At 52.8% G+C, this 24,225-nt stretch overlaps 1 protein-coding gene across 1 annotated transcript in view; it reads right to left on the minus strand.

The window, feature by feature from the left end:
- Positions 1–22,597: 22,597 nt before the first annotated feature.
- The window catches only part of OSBPL5 (oxysterol binding protein like 5), a 30,515-nt gene continuing 28,887 nt past the window's right edge, over positions 22,598–24,225 (minus strand). The window contains exon 21 of the mRNA XM_079708548.1: positions 22,598–23,703. Coding sequence (XP_079564674.1) covers positions 23,565–23,703 — 139 coding nt within the window. The 3' untranslated portion in view covers positions 22,598–23,564. The remainder of the gene's footprint in view (positions 23,704–24,225) is intronic.

The raw sequence follows: 24,225 nt of genomic DNA on the forward strand, positions 1-24,225 counted from the left end.
ACACACTGAGAGTTCTTCCTGAAGAAAGTCTGCTCCAGACTCGGGAATCCAGGGACAACCTCCGGTCTGTCTGGCACCTACAATCTTGCCTGAGGGAGGGGAGCAAGGGCCCAGCGCTCCTTGGAGTCTGCCTGTGGGCGGCGTGTCTACCAGCTGGCGACACGAGTGACTCTGGTGGGCAGAGCCAGAGCTGCTCACGGAACCGCGGAGGCGGCGATGAAGTGGGACAATAACGCTGTGACCACGCAGGTCCCAATGGCCACTGTTTGCAGCCGCAGGTGAAAGTCTTCGTAAAACCCCAAGCCCTTTCCTGTATGTCCGCGCACCCTGCTTCCTCGGCCCCATTTCCCGAAGTGCCAACCCGGGTGCTGCCCGGGCTGGGCGGAAACGAAAACAACCCTAGGGCTGTGCCTGTTCCCCAAAGTCCAGGGGACAGGAGGGGCGAGGTCCGGTCCAGGGACCGGCGGGGGAAACGCAGGGCCACGTCCTGGGGTCGAGGCGCAATGGAACCTGGAGGACCCAAGGAGGGGACCGGGGCTGGGGACGGGGTGGCCTCGGCAGTTCCGGGGCCGAAGCCGGGTCCCCGCGAGGTTGGAGGAGCGGAGCCTGCCGGGGGGGCCCGGGGGTCGCGCCCCGCCCTCTGCGCGCCCTCAGACCCGCCCCTCAGGGACCCGGCGCCCCCTCAGATCCCCGGTGGCCCCTCCGCCCCTCGGTCCGGGGTCGCCCCGGCTGCCCCGGCCGCCGCGCGCACTCACCATGCTCCTCGGAGGAACCTGCCATCGTTGGAACGCCGCACTTGCGGCCGCGCCGACAGCTTCCCAGAATCTGACGCAACCACCGCCCCGGAAGTCCCGCCGGAGCCGGCGCGCCTTCCGGGACACGCCCGGTCGCTAGGCAACCGCCGCGAGCTCGAGACGCCGCATTCCGGGGCATGCTGGGAGTTGTAGTTCCTACTGCGCTGCGGCCAGTGCCCTTGAGCCGGGGTCCCCAGCTCCCGGGTTGCGGACCGGTAGCGGTCCGCGGCCTGTTGGGAACCGGGCCGCACAGCAGGAGGTGAGCGGCGGGAGGGCGAAGCTTCATCTGCCGCTCCCCATCGCTCGCATTACCGCCTGAACCATCCGCCCACCCACCCACTTCCGTGGAAAAATTGTCTCCCAGGGTCCGGGGAGGGAGGACCAGTTGGAAGGAGGCTTAGAGGAGGGGATTGGGAATGGGTGGGAAGTGCATTTCATGCAGAGAGTACTGTCCTGCAAGTGACACCAACAGAGAGCAAGCCACTGAGAAATTCAGCCTGACCGCAGGGCAGGCTGGAGCAGCCCTGGCGAGAGATGGGGCTTGGGGCAAAGGCTAGGGCTGGCGCTTCTTGAAGCATCCTGTAAGCAAAGTCAAGAATGGCAGAGACCCAGCAGTCTTGACTGGATTTGTGCTGTAGACCTCTCATTCCAGCTGCTGTGTGGCCGTGGAGTGGATTAGGGAAAGCCAGGAGGAAAGCAAGACTTGACAGGAAGCCTTTTCCATAGTCTGTAGGAGAGGAGACGGTGCCCTGGACCAGCAGGGTGAGCAGGCAGATCTGGGAGAGCCATGGGGGGCAGCAGATGCTGGGATGGGGGGGTGAGGGAGGCGAGGGCCGGGGATGACACCCACGTTTCTGTCCTGAGAGAGACTGGTGGTTATGGCATTTCCTTTAATAATGAACTTGAAGTTGAAGATACTTGGTGCTGGGTGGAAGAGAGCAGCTGGTTTGTGAGCATTTCCAAGGACTGATGATGTTTGGGGTGAGTGAGAAAGGGGGGCAGGGTGGAGCACACACTCTGGATGGACAGGGTTGTCATTCCCAGAGACAGAGGCCCCGGGGTGAATAACACAAACCAGGAGAAGAGGCTTCTCTGGTGTTTAATCCCCATTCTAGAGTCCCTCAGCCCACAGATCACATCCTCAGGGCATGTGCCTTCCTCTGTGTAAGATACCATCTCCCAAGGACATCACACTCAAGCTTCTGCACACGCAGGGAATGAAAAGAAACACTTAGGATGGAAATTTTATTAGGTAAAGAAAAAGTATAAAAGCAAGTATTGCTAAATTGTACAACTTTTTGGCAAAAGCGTATCTTTGGTGTTAAAACTTTAACAGTTTAAGCTACTTTTCTAAAGAAATATGCTAAATGCAAAGAAAAAAATCTCATAACATTACATACTGTGTGATTCTAGTTATTTAACATTTTGAAATGGCAAAATCATAGAAATAAAAATAAGTGAATACCAGAAGTTAATGCGGGAAGAAGGTGGATGTGGCTACCAACACCTGAAACAAACACAACGTTGTTAATCAACTGTACTCCAATATAAAATAAAAAGTTAAAAAAAAAGATGAAACATTTAAAAAAAAAAAGGGGCAACATGAGTGGTCCTTGTGATGATGGAAATGTTCGGTATATTCACTGTGTCAGTGTCGTTATCCTGGCTTTGATATTGTACCATAATTGTGCAAAATGTTAGCATTTTAGGAAACTGGGCAAAGGGTGAGGAGATCTCTCCATATTATTTCTTACAGCTGCATGTAAATCTATGATTATCTCAGAAAGTTTATAATGATATCCATTCCTTAAAAAAATAGTTTCAGGTACTTAAAAAAGGTCTCTGTGACTGTCACCATGCCCCACCCTGGCTATTCCTGGTTTAGGAAGCTGGGGCCTTGTCACATTCCAATCTTATCCTCAGATACAAGAGCAGAGGGATAGTCTTAAGTTTTTTTCGGGGGGGAGGTTGTTTTAATTGAAGTATAGTTGATTTACAATTTTGTGTTTCAGGTGTACAGAAAAGTGATTCAATTATACATACATATATATATTCTTTTTCAGATTCTTTTCCATTATAGGGTATTACGGGATATTGAATATAGCTCCCTGTGCTATAGAGTAGGTCCTTGTTGTTTATCTATTTTATATATAGTGGTGTGTATCTGTTAATCCCATACTCCTAATTTATCCCTCCCCTCTTTCCCCTTTGCCAACCACAAGTTTGTTCTTTGTGTCTGTGGGTCTGTTTCCGTCTTGTAAATAAGTTCATTTCTATTATATTTTAGATAGCACATATAAGCGATATCGTATGATATTTCTCTTTCTCTGTCTTACTTCTCTCAGTATGACAATCTCTAGGTCCATCCACGTAGCTGCAAATGGCATTATTTCATTCTTCTTTATGGCTGAGTTAATATTCCATTGTATGTATACCACATCTTCTTTATTCATTCCTCCGTTGATGGACACCTAGGTTGCTTCCATGTCTTGGCTATTGTCAATAGTGCTGCTGTGAACATTGGGGTGCATGTACCTTTTGGAATTAGAGTTTTCTCCAGATGTATGCCCAGGAGTGGGATTGCTGGATCATATGGTAACTCTATTTTTAGTTTCTTAAGGAACCTCCATACTATGCTCCATAGTGGCTGCATCAATTTACATTCTCACCAACAGTGTAAGGGGGTTTCCTTTTACCTACACCCTCTCAAGCATTTGTTATTTGTAGACTTCTTGATGATGGCCATTCTGACCGGTGGGAGGTGATATGTCGTTGTAGTTCTGATTTACATTTCTCTGGTAATTAGTGATGTTGAGCATCTTTCCCTGTGCCCATTGGCCATCTGTTTGTATTCTTTGGAGAAATGTCTATTTAGGTCTTCTGCCCATTTTTTGTTTTGTTTTTTCTTCTGCCCATTTTTTAAAATTTAATTTATTTTTTTATATTGGAGTATAGTTGATATACAATGCTGTGTTCGTTTCAGGTATACAGCTAAGTGATGCAGTTATACATATACATATAAGCATTCTTTTTCAGATTCTTTTCCCATATAGGTTATCACAGATTACTGAGCAGAGCCTTCTGCCCATTTTTGATAGGGATAGTCTGGTCCCAGTGCCAGGTATGGACTAGTGTCTCTGACTACTCAGAGCGGCCTGCGGGTTGCCTGTCATCGACTTCCTTGTACCTATTCATGGAGCACCTGCTCGATGCCACGCCCTGTCCCAGGTCATGCAGACGTCACAGTGACTCTGAGATCAAGGAGTTGGTGGGGGCAGAAAGACAACCACCAAACTCTCCTGGCCGCAGAGCCTAGGGAGAGGCTCCGAGGAATGTGAGCGCACCCAGTGCAATCAGCAGTCCCCTGGGATCCCATCTCTGCCACACTGGCCACAGGCAGTGCCCCTGACAGAGAAGCACCTTTGCTTGCGGGCAGAGCTGATGTCCCCATTGGAAGTTTATAGAGAATCCATTTGGATAAGGACTGCAGTTCCATCCGGGATTCACGAAGTTTCTGACAGGATCAGAACTGGAAAAGAAGCTCAGATCCTACCCATCCAGGACAGTGCGTAAAGTAACAGCCCTGTGTCAAAAAAGAGTTTATTGGGAGCTCTCTGCGTGCCTACCTAAGATATCTTCTGCAACCGATTTGTTTATAATTTGCAAACATATATGTAGCTCCATGTTATGGAGGGCAGCCATGAGTTTAAATACAGAAATGTCCCTCCCTAGCCCATTCCTCCGCCTGAGGAGCTCTTCCAAATTTCCTGGATGTTGGGGTTCCCATATCTCGTTATTTTCTTCAAGTCCAGTAAACCCCATAACATCTTCCAGTTACTTTCTGGAACCTCATGTCTGAATTCACAATAGATCTTATTGATGGCTGAAAAAAATAAAAGCAAAAAGGGAGAGTTTGTTTACATTCCTGGAAGGCCCGTGGAGCATCCTCTGTAACTCTGCTCCCAGGAGTGTGGCCCTAGAGGTGTTTCCACCTGCCCTGAGGGCTGGGTGCCGGGCAGCATGCCATGGCCCACGACCTGGGAAGCCCTGTGCCAGCCCAGATGATCCCACAGAAGGGATCAGGCCCAGGGGCCAGTAGGCCAAGGTCTGGCCATGACCTGCTGTGTCTCTTGACACATCTGTTGCTCATTCATTACTGGTGCCAATGAACCTGGGAGGAGGAACCAAGGAACCCCAGGCAAGTCAGAAGCCCTGTGGATAAAGCATCTGCTGACATCCACCCTGCCCTTCCCCTCTCACACGCCACGCAGCCACGGGCTCTGAGGTGCTCAGGATGGGTAGGCCTCCTGGTGTCAGCAGGGGGACCAGGTTAGGCCTTGAGACCTGGGCAAGTTTTGTAGCCTCTCTGAGCTTCAGATTGTCATGTTTTAAATCTGTAAAATGGGGCAGTCTCCCAGAGCTGTTAGAATAAGATTATAAAAAGCACCTGGCACGCAGCACGTGCTCGATAAATCTTGACTTTTTTGCCCCTAAACCCGTAGCATCCCAGCCGCGGGGACCCACTGATCTAGGGCTAGATAAGTATTCCTATCACCCACTCATACTTTCTCTTAAAAACAGGAATGTATAATAAAATAAAACAACATCCAATCCTTCTTTATGAACCCCACAAAACTTATATCTGACAAATATCTGTTCCTCTACTGTCATTGGTGAACGTGAAAAAGTGGACCTCAAGTCCACAGGAAAGTTCCCTAAGCTTCGGGTAGGCAGGTGGTCCCCCGTCTCGAAAATAAAGACATTAGGCCTTAGCATTCATGTCAAAGAAGGAAGACTTTTTAAAAATACATATTTATTTATTTGGCCGCACCAGGTCTTAGTTGCGGCACATGGTCTTTGTTGCAGCATGCGAGATCTTTAGTTGTGGCATGTGGGATCTATTTCCCCAGTAAGGGATCGAACCCAGGCCCCCTGCATTGGGAGCATGGAGTCTTAGCCACAGGACTATCAGGGAAGTCCCAACAAGGAAGATTTAGGCTAAACAAATAAATGAGAAAATTTGTTAACAAAAAGAAAAAAAATGTTAACAAGTAAAAAAAGAAAATGAAGAATTTAGACTACTTACCATCATAGGAAACGTCCTTCAAAAAATACTTTTGTTCATATTCCTGCAGAGAGAAGAGAATAAAATGGTTCCAGGAGCAGAAACCTGTGCAGCCTCTTAGAATTCTACTGAAATAGAACCAGAACCTGGTTTCTTGTGGGAGCAGTGGGTGGGGGCCGGTGGGCCTCTATGAACATGAGAAGACCCCTGAGTCAGCCCGTGGGGAGTCCCCCATCCATCCCCCCACGGGTAGCAGAGAGCTCACAGCCCAGCGTGTCCTCTGGGTCACGCTCCCCCAGGACACGGCCTGGGCGTGCGGGCGACACCGTGCCGTCACGGCTGCCCCTGCTTGGGCGGGCGGGGGTCCCTGCTGCTCTGCATGTGCTCCTGACTCTTCCCAGACCCAGGCCCTGCTCCTTCCCCCCTGGGGGGTGCGGGTAACAGCTGAACGATGTCACCTGGCGGTGACCTGCTCTCTAGATAAGACAATGGAGAGGACACAGGTCTACACACATGCACTGTGGACAAATATTAGTGACTTATCCACACAGCCTCCTAGTTCAGGGAAATCTGAGCGTGGACGGGACACCAGACAGATGAAAGCTGACCACCCGTCTGAAGGAGCTGCCACGAGCACGGGGTTCTCCCTGGACCAGGCCAGGCGTTCCTAAAGATGCCGGGGCCTGAGGCCAGGAGCCTGACCACGTGGTTCAAATCTCAGCTCTGCCTCTGCCCACGGCCGGCAAGGACTCACCGCTCTGTCCCACGGCTGGTAAAAAGGGTAAAAACAGCTGCCCTGTTACAGCACAGCCCCAGAGGGACACCCAGGGACCAGCAGATCACCCTGACCTGACCCTCCGCAGGGGCCCCAACTTCTGCATTTTATTCGTCTCAGGAGCCCTGGAGAATCCGACAAAATCACAGGCCGGCTCCCTGAAATGATGCATAAGGGCGCATGACCCATGGAACCTACAGTCTCTGGACTTCTCAAGCCCCGTGGCTGGGCAAGGGTGGCCCAGGGGTCCACGATCTGTTCCCAGTCTCCCCTTTCTTCAACCCCGACCTTGCCCTGCCTTAGGGTTCCTCATCACTCAGCAACCCTGGCCCTCCCCCACAGGGCCACTTAGTGGGTGTCTGATCATTTGTCAAATCCCATTCAGGTGTCACCCACTCGGGAAAGCCCCCAGCAGCCCCACAGTGGAGGATGGGAACTGTCGCTTCCTGCTGTGCACGGCTGGACACGGCCCACCAGGGACAATCCCACCCATCTCGGGATCCATCCCACACCCTGCCCCTGCAGCCCCGTGTTCTCCAGATGCCAAGCCTGGCACCCAGGAGGTGCTTGGCCCAGTTCTGCTGACAGCGCAGGAGGCTTCAGGGTCCAGCACCAGCAGGCTGTGCCTCCTCGGTTCTGCTGTTTCCCAGCCCTGGGGCCCAGCGAGGACACACGCTGAGCCTCTGCCCCGACTTGGTGCCATGGTCCCCTTGTTACCGACTCCAAGCTCGCGCTGCTCATCGCACACAGGCCAATAAGTCAGACATGAGGTGTTGAGACAAGAAATACGACTTTATTTGGAAAGCCGGCAGACCAAGAAGACGGCAGACTTGTGTCTCAAAATAACCACCTTATCGGGGTCTGGATGCCAGTTTCTTCTATAGAATCAGACAGGGAAGTAAAGTAAAAAGGCAGAATAGGGCTTCCCTGGTGGCGCAGTGGTTGAGAGTCCGCCTGCCAATGCAGGGGACACGGGTTTGTACCCTGGTCCGGGAAGATCCCACATGCCGCGGAGCGGTTGGGCCTGTGAGCCATGGCCGCTGAGCCTGCGCGTCCGGAGCTCCGCAACGGGAGAGGCCACAACAGTGAGAGGCCAGCATACCGCAAAAAAAAAAAAAAAAAGGCAGAATAGAGAGGGAGAGGTGGTGGGGAAGTAAAGTAAAGAGGACCATCAGTCTTGCAAATCATCTCCTGGAATGACCATCCCTGAGGAGGGGATGCATTAATTTCTTCTTTCTTGCAGCCATTCACGTGTGGGCAGGGTCAGATTGTCTTCCTGTGAGCTGAACAGAGGCACTTTAGTTTAATATTCAGGCAGAGGGGCGGGGTTCCCTGAGGCAGGCCATTATGTATGATTATAGTAACAAAAGCAATGAAAAGCAAAGGCTAAAGTCAAAGAAACAGATAAAACATGGAGTCAGAATTGGCTCTTCCCTGTTACACCCTCAGACAGCAGGTAGGGTTGGGGGAGGTTATGGGTTGAACTGTGTCCCGGCAAAGGTTCTGAAGTCCTCCCAGTACCTGTACCTGTGACTGTGACCGTATTTGGAAACAGCATGGTTGCTCACGATAAAGTTAAGATGAGGTCACTAGGGTGGCCTCTAATCCAGTATGACTGGGGTCCTTATAAAAAGGGGAAATTCGGGCTTCCCTGGTGGCGCAGTGATTGAGAGTCCGCCTGCCGATGCAGGGGACGCGGGTTCGTGTCCCGGTCCGGGAAGATCCCACATGCCATGGAGCGGCTGGGCCCGTGAGCCATGGCCGCTGAGCCTGCACGTCCGGAGCCTGTGCTCCGCAACGGGAGAGGCCACAACAGTGAGAGGCCCGCGAACCGCAAAAAAAAAAAAAAGGGGGGGTGGAATTTGGAGAGGGACTCACACACAGGGAGAAGGCCACGTGAAGATGAAGGCAGAGATGAGGGGATGCTTCTCCAAGCCAAGGAATCTCAGATTGCCGGAAACCACCAGAAGCTGGGAGACGCCTGGACCAGATTCTCCCTCACAGCCCTCGGCGGGAAGTGACCCTGCCGACACCTTGATCTCCAACTTCCAGCCTCCAGAACCATGAGACAATAAAAGTCTGATGTTTAAACACCCCCCTCCCTGCCCCTGGGCTGTGGGACTTTGTTATATCAGCCTCAGGAAACTCAGACAAGACCTCTGCAAGAGCGCCACACACAGCCCCGCACGCAGCAGGCGCTCAGCGAGCAGGGCCTTGGTCATCATTCAGACCCTCCCAACGGTCCACTTACCTGCTCCAGGCTGTGGAGGGAAGGGGACACCTCTGCTTGGCCTGGGGGCCTGGGGGCAGCTTGAGTCTGTTGTAGTGTCTGCTCTGGGGCTGCTGGACTTCCTTCGGCCCCCAGCTCCTGTAGCTCAAAGATTTCCCCAGCGTCCTTGGAGGGCCCGGGGCGGGTCCTGGCTTCGGGCGCCAGGGCTGAGTCCTCCACCTCCGACAGCGGCCTGGTCTCCACACCAGGGGCTGGTTGGCCCCTCTCAAGGTCCATGGGCATCTGCATCTCCTTGGGCTGGATGCTTCTGGGTGACTAAAGAACAAAGTCATTTCTTCTGGTGACAGGAGCCTGCAGGACAGGCCCTTCCCAAGCCACTTTTAGGGAAAGAAATGCCAACTGTCTGATAGGTAAGCAAGGCCTGTGCAATTTTAGAGAGGAACACTGCACGGGGTCAGGTCCCTGCTCTGCCACCGACTCCTTGGGGGATCCCAAGAGAAGCCTGTGGTGTGTTGAATGGTGGGCACCCAAGGATATATCCACATCCTAATCCCTAGTACTTGTGAATGGGACCTATTTAGAAATAGGGTCTCTTCAGCCAAGGTCATACTGGATAAGAGTGGGACTGGTATCCTATGACTAGTGCCCTTAAAAGGAGAGAGATTCAGAGACACACGGGGAGAGGCTGTCTGAAGACAGCAGAAATTGGACTGACACGCCCATAAGCCAAGGAGCGCCAAGCAAGTCCAGCCCCAACCAGGGTAAGCAAGGAAGGACCCGCCCCTAGAGCCCCGAGGGGACCAAACCCGCCAACCCCTTGATTTCGGATCTCTGGCCTCCAGAACTGTGGGACAGTAAGCTCCTAATGTTTTAAGCCCCCCGTCTATGGGGATCTGTCTCAGCAGCCCTGGGATACCAAAGAAAGCCTTTTGTCCCCTGTGCCTCAGCAGAATTTAAATCTTCCAGCACAGATGATCCAGGGCTCTGCTAAGGTGGGCGCAGACACCACTGCACAGGCTAAGTGTGGACGCAGCGGGGAAGGCCTGGGGCTGTCCCCCACCCCTCCACCTCCTGGGGCTTCACTGGACAAATCCCAGGGTGATACTTACAGGGCTGCCTGGCTCCTTTGGATTTTCTGCAAATCAAAAAGAAGAGAGAGAGCCGAAAACAACTGATATTAACTATTACAGCGACTTCTGTGAGGAGAGGAAATGCCTTGAATTCACAGTCAAGAAAGTGGACTTAGTTTCCCAAAACCGACAACCGACTGGAAAAACCACGCAGCTGGGAAAACACAGGAGGGGCACTTACTTGGTAAGCTTCCCCAGCACCCAGGGACCGCCTCCTCCAAGACCCCCTGGCTGGAGCTGCACCCGTCTCTCCTGGCTTCCCGGCCCCCGGCCCCCTGGACACCTGTCCCCAGCAGCTGCCCTGAGATTTTGGTCTCAAGCCCTGCACGTCGGGGAGCACGCCACAGGCGGCTCCGAGCCCAGACACATGCAGGGCCCCCAAGATGGAAAGTGAGCAGAGCTGTGTTCAAACGAGAGGCTCCGGTCAGGAACCACTGACCCCAAGCCCCCATTTCTGAGCTCCTGATGCTCTTGCTGACCTGGTTTCCTCAAGGATCAACGTGACTCTGATTTACCTCTTCTTCTGTAGTAGAGAGTGATGGTGGTGATGATGGCCGTGGTGATGGAAAGGACCACAGTCGCAGCAAGGAGGATCCACGACCACTCTAGGTTTCCTGCAAGGAGGCAAAACAGAGAATGCTGTCGCAGTGTCAGGCACGCTCACCTCATCCAAGTGACGTGCTGCTCTTGGGCGTGGTGGCAGCACCGCCATTCTCCAGGCCCCGAAGTGCTCTCTTGATGACTGTCGCCACGAACCTCCCTGGCAGGAGGCACGACAGGCTCATCCTTCCTGCTCAGACAGGACCTGGGCTCAGAGGCCCTGGGCTGTTGCTCACATCCTTGGAAGCAGCAGGAGGTCTGACCTGCCAGCAGAGCAGCAAGAGGCCCTGGCATCCCGGGATGGGGCTCAGGTGTGAGTGGTCGCAGCTGCAGGATTTACTCCTGGGCCAGCAGCACGCAGAGCCCGGAGGAGGCTGGGAGGAGGGAGTGGATGGCCAGTCCTCATGGCAGTAGGGCCGGGCCACGCTGGCCCAAGGGACAGGGCAGGGTCCACCCTGGGGAGACCTCTGGTGTGACCACTGGGGTGTCTCTGTCTCACCCTGCTGAGCTCCCAGCGCCGACAGGAGCCGTGGTCGCACAGACATGGGGGGCGGGGCGGGCCCATCAGAGCCATGGACGCTCGGCCACCCTGATGCAATCTGTCACCAAGGACAGAGGAGGAAGGAGCGAGTCTTTCACGTGGTGCCACTGTTCTGCTTAAAGGCTCTTCTTTATTCTCTGATCAGGCCCTTCCTCATTCTGCCTTCTGTTTTGGTGTTATAATAGCCTTTAAAAGTGTTTGCGGGTTATAGAGGGAACCTACCTCAACATAATAAAGACCATATACGAGAAACCCACAGCAAACATCATACTCAATGCTGAAAAGCTGAAAGCACTTCCTCTAAGATCAGGAAGACGACAAGGATGCCCACTCTCGCCACTATTATTCAACATAGTCTTGGAAGTCCTCACCATGGCAATCAGAGAAGAAAAAGAAATAAAAGGAATAAAAATTGGAAAAGAAGAAATAAAACTGTCACTGTTTGCAGATGACATGATACTATACATAGAAAACCCTAAAGATGCTACCAGAAAACTACTAGAGCTCATCAATGAATTTGGTAAAGTTGTAGGATACAAAATAAATATACCGAAATCTCTTGCATTCCTATACACCAACAATGAAAGATCAGAAAGAGAAATCAAGGAAACAATCCCATTTACCATCACATCTAAAAGAATAAAGTACCTAGGAATAAGGAGGCAAAAGACGTGTATTCAGAAAACTATAAGATGCTGATGAAAGAAATCAAAGACGACACAAACAGATGGACAGATATACCGTGTTCTTGGATTGGAAGAATCAATATTGTGAAAATGATTATACTACCCAAAGCAATCTACAGATTCAATGCAATCCCTATCAAATTACCAGTGGCATTTTTCACAGAACTAGAAGAAAAATTTTTACAATGTATATAGAAACACGAAAGACCCCGAATAGCCAAAGTAATCTTGAGAAAGAAAAATGGAGCTGGAGGAATCAGGCTTCCTGACTTCAGACTATACCACAAAGCTACAGTAATCAAGACAGTATGGCACTGGCACGAAAACAGAATTATAGATCAATGGAACAGGATTGAAAGTGCAGAGAAAAACCCACGCACCTATGGTCACCTAATCTATGGCAAAGGAGTCAAGAATATACAATGGAGAAAAGGCAGACTCTTCAATAAGTGGTGCTGGGAAAACTGGAGAGCTACACGTAAAAGAATGAAAGTAGAAAACTCTCTAACACCGTACACAAAAATAAACTCAAAATGGATTAAAGACCTAAATGTAAGGCCAGATACTATAAAACCCTTAGAGGAAAACACAGGCAGAACACTCTTTGACGTACATCACAGTAAGATGTTTTTTGAGCCACCTCCTACAGTAATGAAAATAAAAACAAAAATAAACAAATGGGACCTACTTAAACTGAAAAGCTTTTGCCCAGCAAAGGAAACCATAAACATAACAAGAAGACAACCCTCAGAATGGGAGAAAATATTTGCATATGAATCATCAGACAAAGGATTAATCTCCAAAATATACAAACAGCTCATGCAGCTCAATATTAGAAAAACAAACAACCCAGTCGAAAAATGGGTGGAAGATCTAAACAGATAGTTCTCCAAAGAAGACATACAGGTGGCTAAAAAGCATATGAAAAGATGCTCAACATCACTAATTATTAGAGTAATGCAAATCAGAACTACAATGAGCTATCACCTCATACTGGTCAGAATGGCCATCATCAAAAAAATCTACAAACAATAAGTGCTGGAGAGGGTGTGAAGAAAAGGGAACCCTCCTACACTGTTGGTGGGAACGTAAACTGGTACAGCCATATTGGAGAACAGTATGGAGGTTCCTTAAAAAACTAAAAATAGAACTACCATACGATCCAGCAAACTCATTCCTGGGCATATATCTGAAGAAAACCATAATTCAAAAAGATACACGCACCCCAGTGTTCACTGCAGCACTATTTACGATAGCCAGGACATGGAAGCAACCTAAATGTCCATCAACAGATGAATGGATAAAGAAGATGTGGTATATATACAATGGAATATTATTCAGCCATAAAAGAGAACGAAATAACGCCACTTGCAGCAACATGGATGGATTTAGAGATTGTCATACTGAGTGAAGTAAGTCAGACAGAGAAAGACAAATATCATATAATATCAATCATATGTGGAATCTAAAAAAAGGGTACAAATGAACTTATGTACAAAACAGAAACAGAGTTACAGATGCAGAAATCAAACTTATGGTTACCAGCAGGGGTAAGGCGGGGGAGAGATAAACTGGAAGATAGGGATTGACACATACACACTACTATACATAAAACAGATAACTAATAAGGACCTACTGTATAGTCAGGGAACTCTACTCAATACTCTGTAATGCCCTATATGGGAAAAGAATCTAAAAAAGAGTGGATATATGTATACGTATAACTGATTCACTCTGCTGTACACCTGAAACTAACACACTGTAAACCAACTGTACTCCAGTAAAAATTTAAAGAAAAAAGGTCCTTGCATGTTATTTAAAACAGAAGGAAATTGACAAGCTGATTTTTAAATCTCAGTGGATGTGCTGAGTCCAAGGGTGGCCTGACGACCTTGTGGAAGGAGGCAAGGGGGACTTCAGCTCCAACGTCAAGGCTGGCAGGAAAGTGGCACTGGCCCCAGAACAGACAGAGAGGAAGCCCAGATGGACACAGCGCTCAGTTATGACCAAGTAACACTGAGGGCGGGGAAGGGATCGTCTTCAAAACACAAAACGGGGTAGTCGATATGTGCAGTGGGAAAACATACACCAAACCTAGACCCCTACCTCACACCTTGCAAAACACCAATTCCAGGTTCGTGTAGAGTGAAAAAGAGAAAGGTAAGACCACGAAGCTGCTGGCAGGTCACAGAGCAGAAAGAATACTTTCTCCGGGTGAGCAAAGATTTCTCACCCGGGACAGGAAGAGCACCAACCATAGCAGAAAACAGCCACAAACTTGACCTCATTAAAATGAAGGACCTCTGTCCACAAGAGACCCCATAAAGCGAGTAAAAAGGCACCCTCTGGGGCAGAGGTGGGTGCAGATATCCGATACAAAGGGCTTGTATCCCAAGCTTATAAATAATTACCAATGTTTATAAGTAATCATCAAAAATAAGAAAATGAAAACCCCAGACAACTGAATATAAAAATGGGCAAGACATCTTCAGCGACCTGGATGGACCTAGAGATGATCACGTGAAGTGAAGTAAGTCAGACAGAGGATGACAAATACTGCATGAAATCACTTATCTGTGGAATCTAAAAATACGACACAAATGAACATGTTTAGTAAACCGAGGCAGACTCACAGATGTAGAAAACAAACTTATGGTTACCAAAGGGTAAGGCGGGATGAGGGGGGATAAATTAGGAGTTTGGGATTAACAGGTACACACTACTATATATAAAATAGACCAACAAAAAGTCCTACTGTAGAGCACAGGGAACTATGTTCAGTATCCTGGGATAAACCATAATGGAAAAGAATCTGAAAAGGAATACGTGTATGTATATATAAAACTGAATCACTTTGCTGTACACCAGAAACTAACACAATATTGTAAATCAACTATACTTCAGTAATAAATAAAAGAATAGTGCCTGAGCCGACACGGCCCCAACATGGGGACAAGGATGGCAGAGCCACAGCTTGTCCCCAAGGATTCCATTTATTTACTCAAGACAGGAGTGTATGAACGGTGACCCATGGGCCAAATCTCGCCCACTGCCCGCTGCTATAAATAAAGTTTTATTCACACACAGCCAAGCAACAGCAGCAGAGTTGAATTGTGACAACAGGGACCTTAGGGCCCACAGAGCCTCAACTTTTTACTTTTATGGATTTAAGAGACAGAATCAGATCCTTACCAGCCTCTGGATGAATTTCTATGGCACAAACTGTATCCCTTGTGGCGTTGCAGGGTTGAAGGATGGTGCTGTCTTCACACCTGAGAGGAAGAATAAAGAAACCCTGAGCATTACTTCTCCCCACCCAGGCCCAGCCCAAAGCATCCTTCTTAAAACCCACCGGTCAGGGGTTAGAGGGACCAGCCCTGGGTCCTGTGCTGCCCCACCAGGCTTCAGGCCATCAGTGTCTGGCACTTCCCGGGCTATCTGGCCCAAATTGGCTCAATGAGAACAAAGCTTGGGGATTCTCTGATATACAGGGGAGGGGCCTCCCTCTGTCTCTGTTCCCGGATAGAGATGTGCGTGGCTATGAGGACTGGACCTGCTGTAGCCGTATCTCTACCAAGAGGGAAGTCAGCCTAAAGATGAAGCTCATGGAGAAGGGACAGGCAAGCAAGTCCAGAGAAGCCAGAGCCCTGATCAAACCAGACCTGAGGGCAGTCCTTACTTTGGACTTGTCCGGTTCCCAAGCCAACAGTTCGACATGGTCTGAGTTGTATTTAAGAGTCTACAAATGTGAGCCATTTTACAAGTGGCTTTACCACTGTAAATGTCTTCCCCAAAGTCCCCCCAAAATCTATGCCCACCCGAAACCACAGAATGGGACCTTATTTGGAAATGGGGTCTCTGCAGATGTAATCGTGTTAAGATGAGGTCATACTGGATGAGGGTGGGCCTGAAGCAATGACCAGCGTCCTTACAAGAAGGAAATTGTATGCAGGCAGAGGGAAGTCCACGTGAAGATGCAGACACACAAACACACAGGGAGAAGACCACTTGGAGGCGGAAGCAGAGATTGAAGCGATGCGTCTACAAGCCAAGGAGCGCCAAAGACGGCCGGCAACATGGAAAGCTGAGGAAGCGAGGGAAATTCCTCCCTGAGAGCCTTCGGAGGGTGCACGGCTGCTGACACCTTGATTTCGGACTTCTGGTCTCCAGAACCGTGAAAGAATACATTTCTGTTGTTTATTAAAAGGCACCCACTTGTGGTGCTTTGTTGCAGCAGCCCCAGGAAAATCTTACTGTGACAGTGGGCATCCCACCCTGCCTCAGGGCGTGGTACTGCCGTCCTCTCTGCCTGTGGTTTTCTTTACCTGGAGCTTCCTCCCTCCCTCCCTCATGGGGCCTCTGCTCTAGAGACCTGTCTCTAGCATCCCCTCTGTCCCTCATGGGCTTGTCACTGTATAGGTGTTGGGATGGTCTCCACCATGGCCGGGGGTGCCAGGCCTGCCATAAGACCTGCAGGCCACAGCGGGGCTCATGATCACACCTGAAGGAAGGAAGGAAGGAAGGAAGGAAGGAAGGAAGGAAGGAAGGAAGGAATGAGCATTGACTCCAGTCCGTCACCAGGCGGAAACATCCAGGTGACCTGTCTGACTTAATTTCAGGACACCTCTGTGGGGCAGGTGCTACCATTAGCCCCATTTTACACATGGGAAAACAGAGGCTCCGGGAAGGGGGCGGAAGAATAAGTGACCCAAAGCCAAACAGGCAGTGAATGAAGGAGGGGAACCCACGCGCAGGCCTGTTTGTTCCGCTCACACACCCCAGGCCAATACCTTTTGCACCGGAAGCAGCTCTCTGTGCAGTCCATGGAGTCGCAGTAGAAGCTGCCCTGCTTGCACTGGCATAGCCGGTCGCTAGTTGGGAAGCATTCAGTCACCACCTCCTGATCTGCCAGAGGGAAGGCCGAGGGTCAGTCACAGGGGCCTGGACTCTGTCCTGCCCACGCCGGCCACGTCCAGGTTCGTAGTCAAAGCCTCAGAATCTTCACCCCCCTCCTTCCCCAGCAGGGATGGAGACGGGGACCAGCCAGACCTCATCCCCTGCATCTGGAGTGTCTGTGGAGGGGCCCGTGGGTGCCCCTGCCATCTGGGCTGGGGCACAGGGCCAACTGCTCAGAAACACCCCCAAATCCTTCTGTCCATCTCGTTTGCCCCACAAAGAACAGAAGAGCACTACTCAGCACGGACAGTGAATGGTCTCTTCCAGCATCACTGGGGAATTCCGCCCTTTCGCCTGTGACGGGCTCGGTCATGGGGCCACACCCCACATTTCACATCTATGGGCCTATTTCCACGCAGCCCACTGTCCACCCCCACGTGAATATCACACTGCTGAACTGTCTCTCTGTACAGAGTCCTAGTACTTGGGGGAGCCAGTGTGCTATCTTGTTTTCCTCCTTTAGGAAAGAAGGAGGTTGTTTTGGCAACTGTCAGCACAGCCAGTTTTATAAAATCTCCTATTGGGATAGTTTCCTTTCTAAAATTAAAAATTGTATCTACTTAAGGTGTATGGCATAAGCTGATACATTCATGATAAGTTGATAAGTTGATTTTCATTGGGAATGCACTACATCTAAGAACCATTCCTGGGAAAACTGATACTTTTAAAACACTGAGGGAGTTCCCTATCTGTCCAGTGGTTAGGACGCGGCGCTGTCACTGCCGTGGTCCAGGTTCAGTTCCTGGTCAGGAACTAAGATTCTGCAAATTACACCGTGCGGCCCAAAAAACCCCCCAACAAAATATTGAGCCCTCTTGCTTACTATCTTGTGGTATTCCTCTCCATAATTAGATTTCCTTAAATGGTGTTTGTTCACTTATACATTTATACATGCTTTGCTAGATTTATTCCAAAGAATCTTGTTTGTTTGGGGTTTTTTGCTAATGCAAGTGGTATTTTTCAATTACATTTTAAAAAACAATGTCACTGATATACAGAGATTTAGAAGAACTTCTGTATATCATCCTTATACATAGCAACTCTGAAATCCTAATGACCTGTAGGTTGATTCTTTAGCCAATACACACAGCATCATGATAAAAACAAGCACTTTGTGATGTCTGCTCTAGCAGCCTCATCCCCGTGTTCCTCTGTGATAATTTCCTTTGGGGAGGTTCCCACAGGGCCCGTCAACGGGGGCACATAGCCTGGACGGCAGCCCACTCACCCTCCCGGCACTGGGAACACGGCATGCAGCTGCTCTCCTCACTGGGGTGGGCCTGGAAGGTTCCAGACTCGCACTCCCTGCATTCTCCGACGCTGTGGTCCTGGTCTATATATTTGCTGACGTAGTAGCCTGTGGCAGGTGGTACATGGAGGGGAGATGGGTGTCCAGGGCTGTCCTGCTCTGCTGCAGACTCCGCTTGGTCTCTGAGGCCTCTGCATGAGGAGGTACCAAGGCACCTGGAGGCCAGACCCCCTGCACAGTACCCACCCCTCTCCTCCCATCTCCTTGGAACATTCTGGACTGATCCGAGGCCACACGTGTCCCAGAAACCGGGGACCTGAATTGCCCCTTGGCTTTTACTGGTGCCATGCAGTATGTGGATGCTGGGCAGAGGTCACAGGATTTCATGTTGGACCAACTGTGTCCCTTTCTTTCCTACATGTGGTTCATGTAGGTGTGCGTGTGAATGCATGGATGTGTGTGTATAAATGTATGTAGTGTGTGTATTGGTGGGTGTGCACGGGTGTGTGTGGGGAGGATACGGGGCTGAGTGTCCAGGTTTCTGGCGTTTGGTCTCTGAACCAGGAGCCCCGGAAGGCACACTTTCCCGGATAAAATGAGGCACGTGTGCAGGTGTGTGTGAGTGGACGATGCCCATAGTGATGGTACAGGTGTGTGGCTGGACCCTCACAAGAGGAGGTCGTGAAGGGACTTTCATTGATCATGTGGGCACACCTGTCTGAGTGTGGATGGGGTGTGGGTGGGAAGGTGGGCGTGTCCAGCCTGGGCACGGGCCCCCACTTCTGTCCTCAAGCCCTGCTGAACTCACCTCACCCATCTCAAAACAAGCACACACCATTCTGTTCACATGAGAGCCCCCAAGGTGGGTGCAGAGGTGGGGCACTGGGCAGCTGCCCAGGAGAGGCCCTCCCACCCACAGACAGCCAGGTACTCCCCACAGGCAGCCCCCAGCTCTGCTCAAAGGGACTGCGGCCTCCCTCCTCCCAGGCAGGGTCTGCCCCGGAAGGCTCTGTAAGCAGTCCCAGACTCACCAGCCGGGCAGAGTTTGCTGCAGCGGCAAAGGCTGGTAACCTTATACTCGCCCGGGTTACACCGGGTCTCCCCAGTTGCCATGGTCACCTTCAATCAGAAAGAGGAGATTGGCGTTATCAAAAGATGCCTCTGCTCCTGATGGAAGCAGACACCGAGACCCCTGAGCAAGGAGTGGCAGTCACCCCCCAGCCCGGAGCACTGCCTCCCCCGTGGGAGTGGGCTTCCTCGGGGCAGCATCTCCGTGCTGTTCCACTCGCGATACAGAGCAGTATTATTTGGGGAGAATATGTTCTTTAGTTCCCAAATGCATGTGGATCTGTTGGCTACTTCGATGGTGGACGCCTATTTTATTTGCATGGCCAGAACTAGACGCTTTGTGGTAGTAATCCTTTGGAATTTAGTATTTGATTGTTTCTAGTCTATAGTTAATTTTTTCACCTGTTGCATATAGACTGTGTTAAGAAAGGATATTGTCTATGGGTTGGGAACGGGGATCTGAGTATGTATGTGTATCTGAATGTGTACACACACACACACACACACACACACACACACTCAGCCCCCCGCAGCCCCGGCCCCCCGCAGCCCCGGCCCCCCGCAGCCCCGGCCCTCCGCATGCTCCTCCCCTCCTTCCACTGGGGCTCCCCGTGCTCAGTCACCAAGGATGTGCAGCGGGCTCGGCCCCGCCTGGGGCTTTGGGTGCAGGAAACTTCCCGTTGCGACCTGCTCGGGATGGGAATCCGGATGCGGGATGTCCCGCCGCCCGCGTCATCCTCGCTCTGGACGCGCGCCCAGGCCACAGCCCCCTTCCCGTTCTCAGAGTCCTCCCTCCCCCAGGCCCCTCCGCCGCCGTCCCACCTGAGCCGCGAGCAGCAGCAGCACCGCCAGGACAGCGCGCGCCCGGGGCACCATCGCGACGCCTCTGCGGACGAGCTGACAACCGCGGTCACACTTCCAAGCCTGGCTACCCGTCGACCCCCGGGCCCCATTCACTAAGAAGTTTCTGACTTCACAGCCAATCGGAGGGGAGCTTCTGACCAAAGTACCCAATCGGAGCGGACGGCCTTCCCCTCGCCCCACCCACGGGCTCCTCCTCCCAGTTGCCACGCCTCCCTTCTGGAACCGGTACTCTCCGCTTCCCCGAATTCCCGTAGGTCGTCCTCGCGGAGGAGACGCCTAGGACCGGTGGTCCTAGACTGGCGTTTCGGCCCTGCCCGTCCCTGGCCCCCGCGTCTCCCGCCTCAGATGCCAAGGTCTTCAGCCCAGGCCGTCGCCGCGCCGGGGCCACCGATGGGCTTCGGGCTTCGGCGCCCCCGGGATGGCCATTCCCGGCCCTCCCCCCAAGTTTAACTTGTTGCCCAGTCGCTTCCGAGGGGGCGGGGGAGTGCAGGGTGTCTGCACAGACCCCGCTGCAAAGGAAAGGACGGAGCGCCTCGCTTGCCGCGCCCCCCTCCCCAGCCCCTCCTGGGCGAGCGCGCTGCCGACCGCCGGTCCCCCCTCCACCTGCCCCTCCTGCGCCCTCGGCCCCAGATGCCCCAGGGGCTCCGACCTGGGCTCGGGTGGCCGCCGCACACCGAGCGTCTGCCTCTCCCTTCCCGCCTCAACCCACAGCATCTTTTTTTTTTTTTTTTTTTTGCATTACGCGGGCCTCTCACTGTTGTGGCCTCTCCCGTTGCGGAGCACAGGCTCCGGACGCACAAGCTCAGCAGCCATGGCTCATGGGCCCAGCCGCTCCGCGGCATGTGGGATCTTCCCGGACCGGGGCATGAACCCGTGTCCCCTGCATCGGCAGGCGGACTCTCAACCACTGCGCCACCAGGGAAGCCCCACAGCATCTTTTGAGTTGCCCGCGGGAGCGACGTTGATGAGGGAGGCGGGTGAGGTGGATGAGAGGGATTCAAGGGGAGGAGACCCTTCCTTCGTGGGGAGAGCAGGATGCAGCCCAGGCACATCCACAGGGAGCTTTGCGCCCCTTCATCTCCTAAACCTCCTCCAACGTCCCCCGCCCCCACCCGGAATCCCATACTCCAGGGGGCTCGCTCAGCTGCTTGAGTCTCTCAGCCCTGCCTGGGACCCAGGTCGCTTCTGCTAGAAGTTCTTCCTACTAGAGGTTGCTGGCTGTTCACCCAAGGAGGTGACAAGGTGAGGTGACTGTCACCGTGTCCCCAGGAAGTGCATCTCCTCGGCCTCTCTGCTGCTCTGGGTCTCCTAGAGGGTGAGGTGGGGACCCCGCACAGGCCCTCCTGAGCTTCCACTCTCCTAGTCCAGCTGCAACATCCTCTTCCCGCCCAGATGCCCTGGGAGCCAAGCCAGGCACACTGTCAGCGGAGTGGGGAAATGGGTGCTGAGTGGACGTGAGGGTGGGAGGCCCAGCTCTGGACCCTACATCATTCTAGATTTAACCACCAGCATCTGGACACCCAAGAGGTGGCTGATGGACCCTGAAACCACGTCCAGGTTTTTACTGCACAGAGGGGCTGCGTGATGCCCTTGCAGCCACCCCTCTGGGCATTGGCCACCTGTTCCCCTGGGACGATGCCCACCCAGCTTTCTTTTCCTTGTTAGAGTAGTTATTGGCCTACCAAGGACATAAAGAGAATTCTGGAGGAGATTCTGAGGCTGCAGGGACCAGGGGTTGGAGGGGCTGGTGGATCAGGCTGCAGCAGGGTGGCCCCGTCTGGCTCTGAAGGGGCCAGGGGTGCAAGACAGGTGGCCCAGGGCTTTGGGTCCAGAGCAGCCTGCCTCAGTAACAAGGTGCAGAATACTTCCACCTGGAAAGCACCCACCCTCAGCAGGGAGTGACAACCACATGGGGATCCAGAGCCACTCTAGGAGGACTGCCCTCGATGCGGGATCCTGGGAGTCCCGTCTGCCTAGTGCAGGCGTGAGGGCTGGGATGGCAGTGCCCACCTGCCCCTTCCTCGGCCCCAGTCCAAGTCCATCCTGTTCTGCGGCCTCTCCCTCTGTGTCTTTCATCCTTCATGTACTGTCAGGGCTGGGCTGCAGTCTCCCTGTACTGTGGTGCGTGGGGTCTGCAGTCAGCTGTCCCCACCCTCCCCTTCAGGGGCATCCTGGGCTGTCCCAGAAAAGGGAGGCCCACTCACCTGGCCCTGGTGTTTGTGAGTACTGGGAATGGTGGCCACAGTGGAACTGAAGGGCTGGGCTGGGGGCAGCAGGGCAGGGAGGGGGCTGTTATTGTGGAGAAGGGACCAGGCCAAATGGGCTTGAGGGCCACCCTGGAGGCCCCGGTGGGCAGCGCCCCTCCCGTGTCCTCAGCTGCTTCAGCAGCTGTTTGACAGGACCCCAGCTTCCTGGCACTGGCTCAGCAGGGTGGGCTGCTTCTAACGGCTCCCTGCAAACTAACTGCACCCCCATCCTCCACGGACCTCCTCCCTCCATCCTCAGGACCTCGGACCCTTCCCTGGGCCCCTCCAGCCCCAGACAGCTTCTGCTGGCATTGAGTTTCTCCCCTGAAAGACATCCCACCCCCGCCAGTTTCCAGAAGTTCCCCAAGAAGACAACACACACAATATGTGTGTCTGTTTATTTCAACGGATGGAGCAAAGACATGTCCCCAAACTGGGGGAGGGTAAGAACATGGGTACATAAACTGGACAATCAGCTCAGATGACACCGCCACAACATAGTTTAAGGCTCCGTGTGTATCTATATGTGCAGATGCTCACACACACACACACACACACACACAAACACACACACACACCCTGGCATTTGACACAGGAATGGAGGCCAGACGCCAGGCGCTGTTCGCAGCCTGCCTAAAATATTGCGATTGCGTTTATTAAAAACGTGTGGGAGAAGAAGACCGTGCATCAATCTGAGCAAAGTGTCCAACTCGGGCTCCGGGCCGGGGATGCTGTCCCCAGGCACACCGTGCTCACATGTGCCCGCCCCAGCTTGGCACGTCCTGGCTGAGGGAGGTGGGGCGGGTCCTGTAGGTATGTGAACTGGGCTCGGTCCAAACAGCACAAAGGCAGAATAAAGCCCCAAGCGCCTTCTCCAAAGCAGCCCAGCTGGCGCCCCCAGCCCACCTGTGGCCCCTCCAGGGCAATGTGGGCAGGGTCTCAGGAAGGGATGACCTGTGTGCTAGGCCCAAGGAGGACCTGGGGTCCCGGCTTGCTCCTCAAAGCCCCCCACTCACCCCTGCTGGGGAACAACATCCAGAGCCCTGCAGGCCCTCCTGCCTCTCCGCCATCAATCCCCTGAAGCTGACCGGGGATGATGGGACGAGGTCACCAGGGAGTGCAGTGCACGACGAATGTGGCATTTGGCTTCAGCATTAAGGCCAGCGCCTCCCCGGGAGGACCCCGTGTGGCCCCGCAGGTCCCTCCTCCTGCTGTGCCACCGTAGGCCCCTCTGTCCACAGCGGCCGTGCTCGCTGAGTCTCTGCCTCCACAGGGCTGGCTTAAAGTGCGAGGTGCCTGGGAGGGAGGCTGGGGCTGTCCGAGTTCTGCAGGCGATGCCCACACCGTCCCCAGAGGGCTCTTATTTGAGGATGTAGTTAATGAGCAGCTGACACGCCAGGAACATGCAGAGCAGGAACCAAGAGCGGGGACTGTGCAAGAGGCCCGGGGCCGGTGCCTGCCTGGCCTGTGCCGTGGAGCTCAGCACGGCCGAGAGATGCCTGGAATGACAGGGTGCCGCATTTCAGCCAGGGCCAGCCCAGGCAGGATGGCACATCCCTGCCCCGGGGTGCACATGGGGGTGGAGGGCTCGTTTACGGGAGGGACCCAGGGCACAGTGGCTGCACATTCCAGGGAGGGGGTGGGGGTCAAGGCTGGGGGAGCTGGGCCTCTTACATCCTCCCTCCCACCTCCATTGTTATGGGCTGAAATGTGTCCCCCAAAGTCCTCTGTTGGAATCCTGACCCCCAGCGCCCCAGAATGCAACTGTATTTGGAGATGTGACCTTTAAAGAGGTGAATAAAGTAAAATGCGGCCACTAGGATGGGCCCTAATCCCGTTGGACTGGTGTCCTTATAAGAAGAGGAGGTCAGGACACAGACACACACAGAGGGACAACCCTGTGAGGACACAGGGAGGAGACGGCCGTCTACACGCCGAGGAGAGAGGCCTCAGGAGGGACCAGCCCTGCACTGATCTTAGACTTCCAGCCTCCAGGACTGGGAGAGGTAAATGTCTGTGGT

Source organism: Hyperoodon ampullatus (assembly GCF_949752795.1).
Source record: "Hyperoodon ampullatus genome assembly, chromosome: 7".
Lineage (NCBI taxonomy): Eukaryota > Metazoa > Chordata > Mammalia > Artiodactyla > Ziphiidae > Hyperoodon > Hyperoodon ampullatus.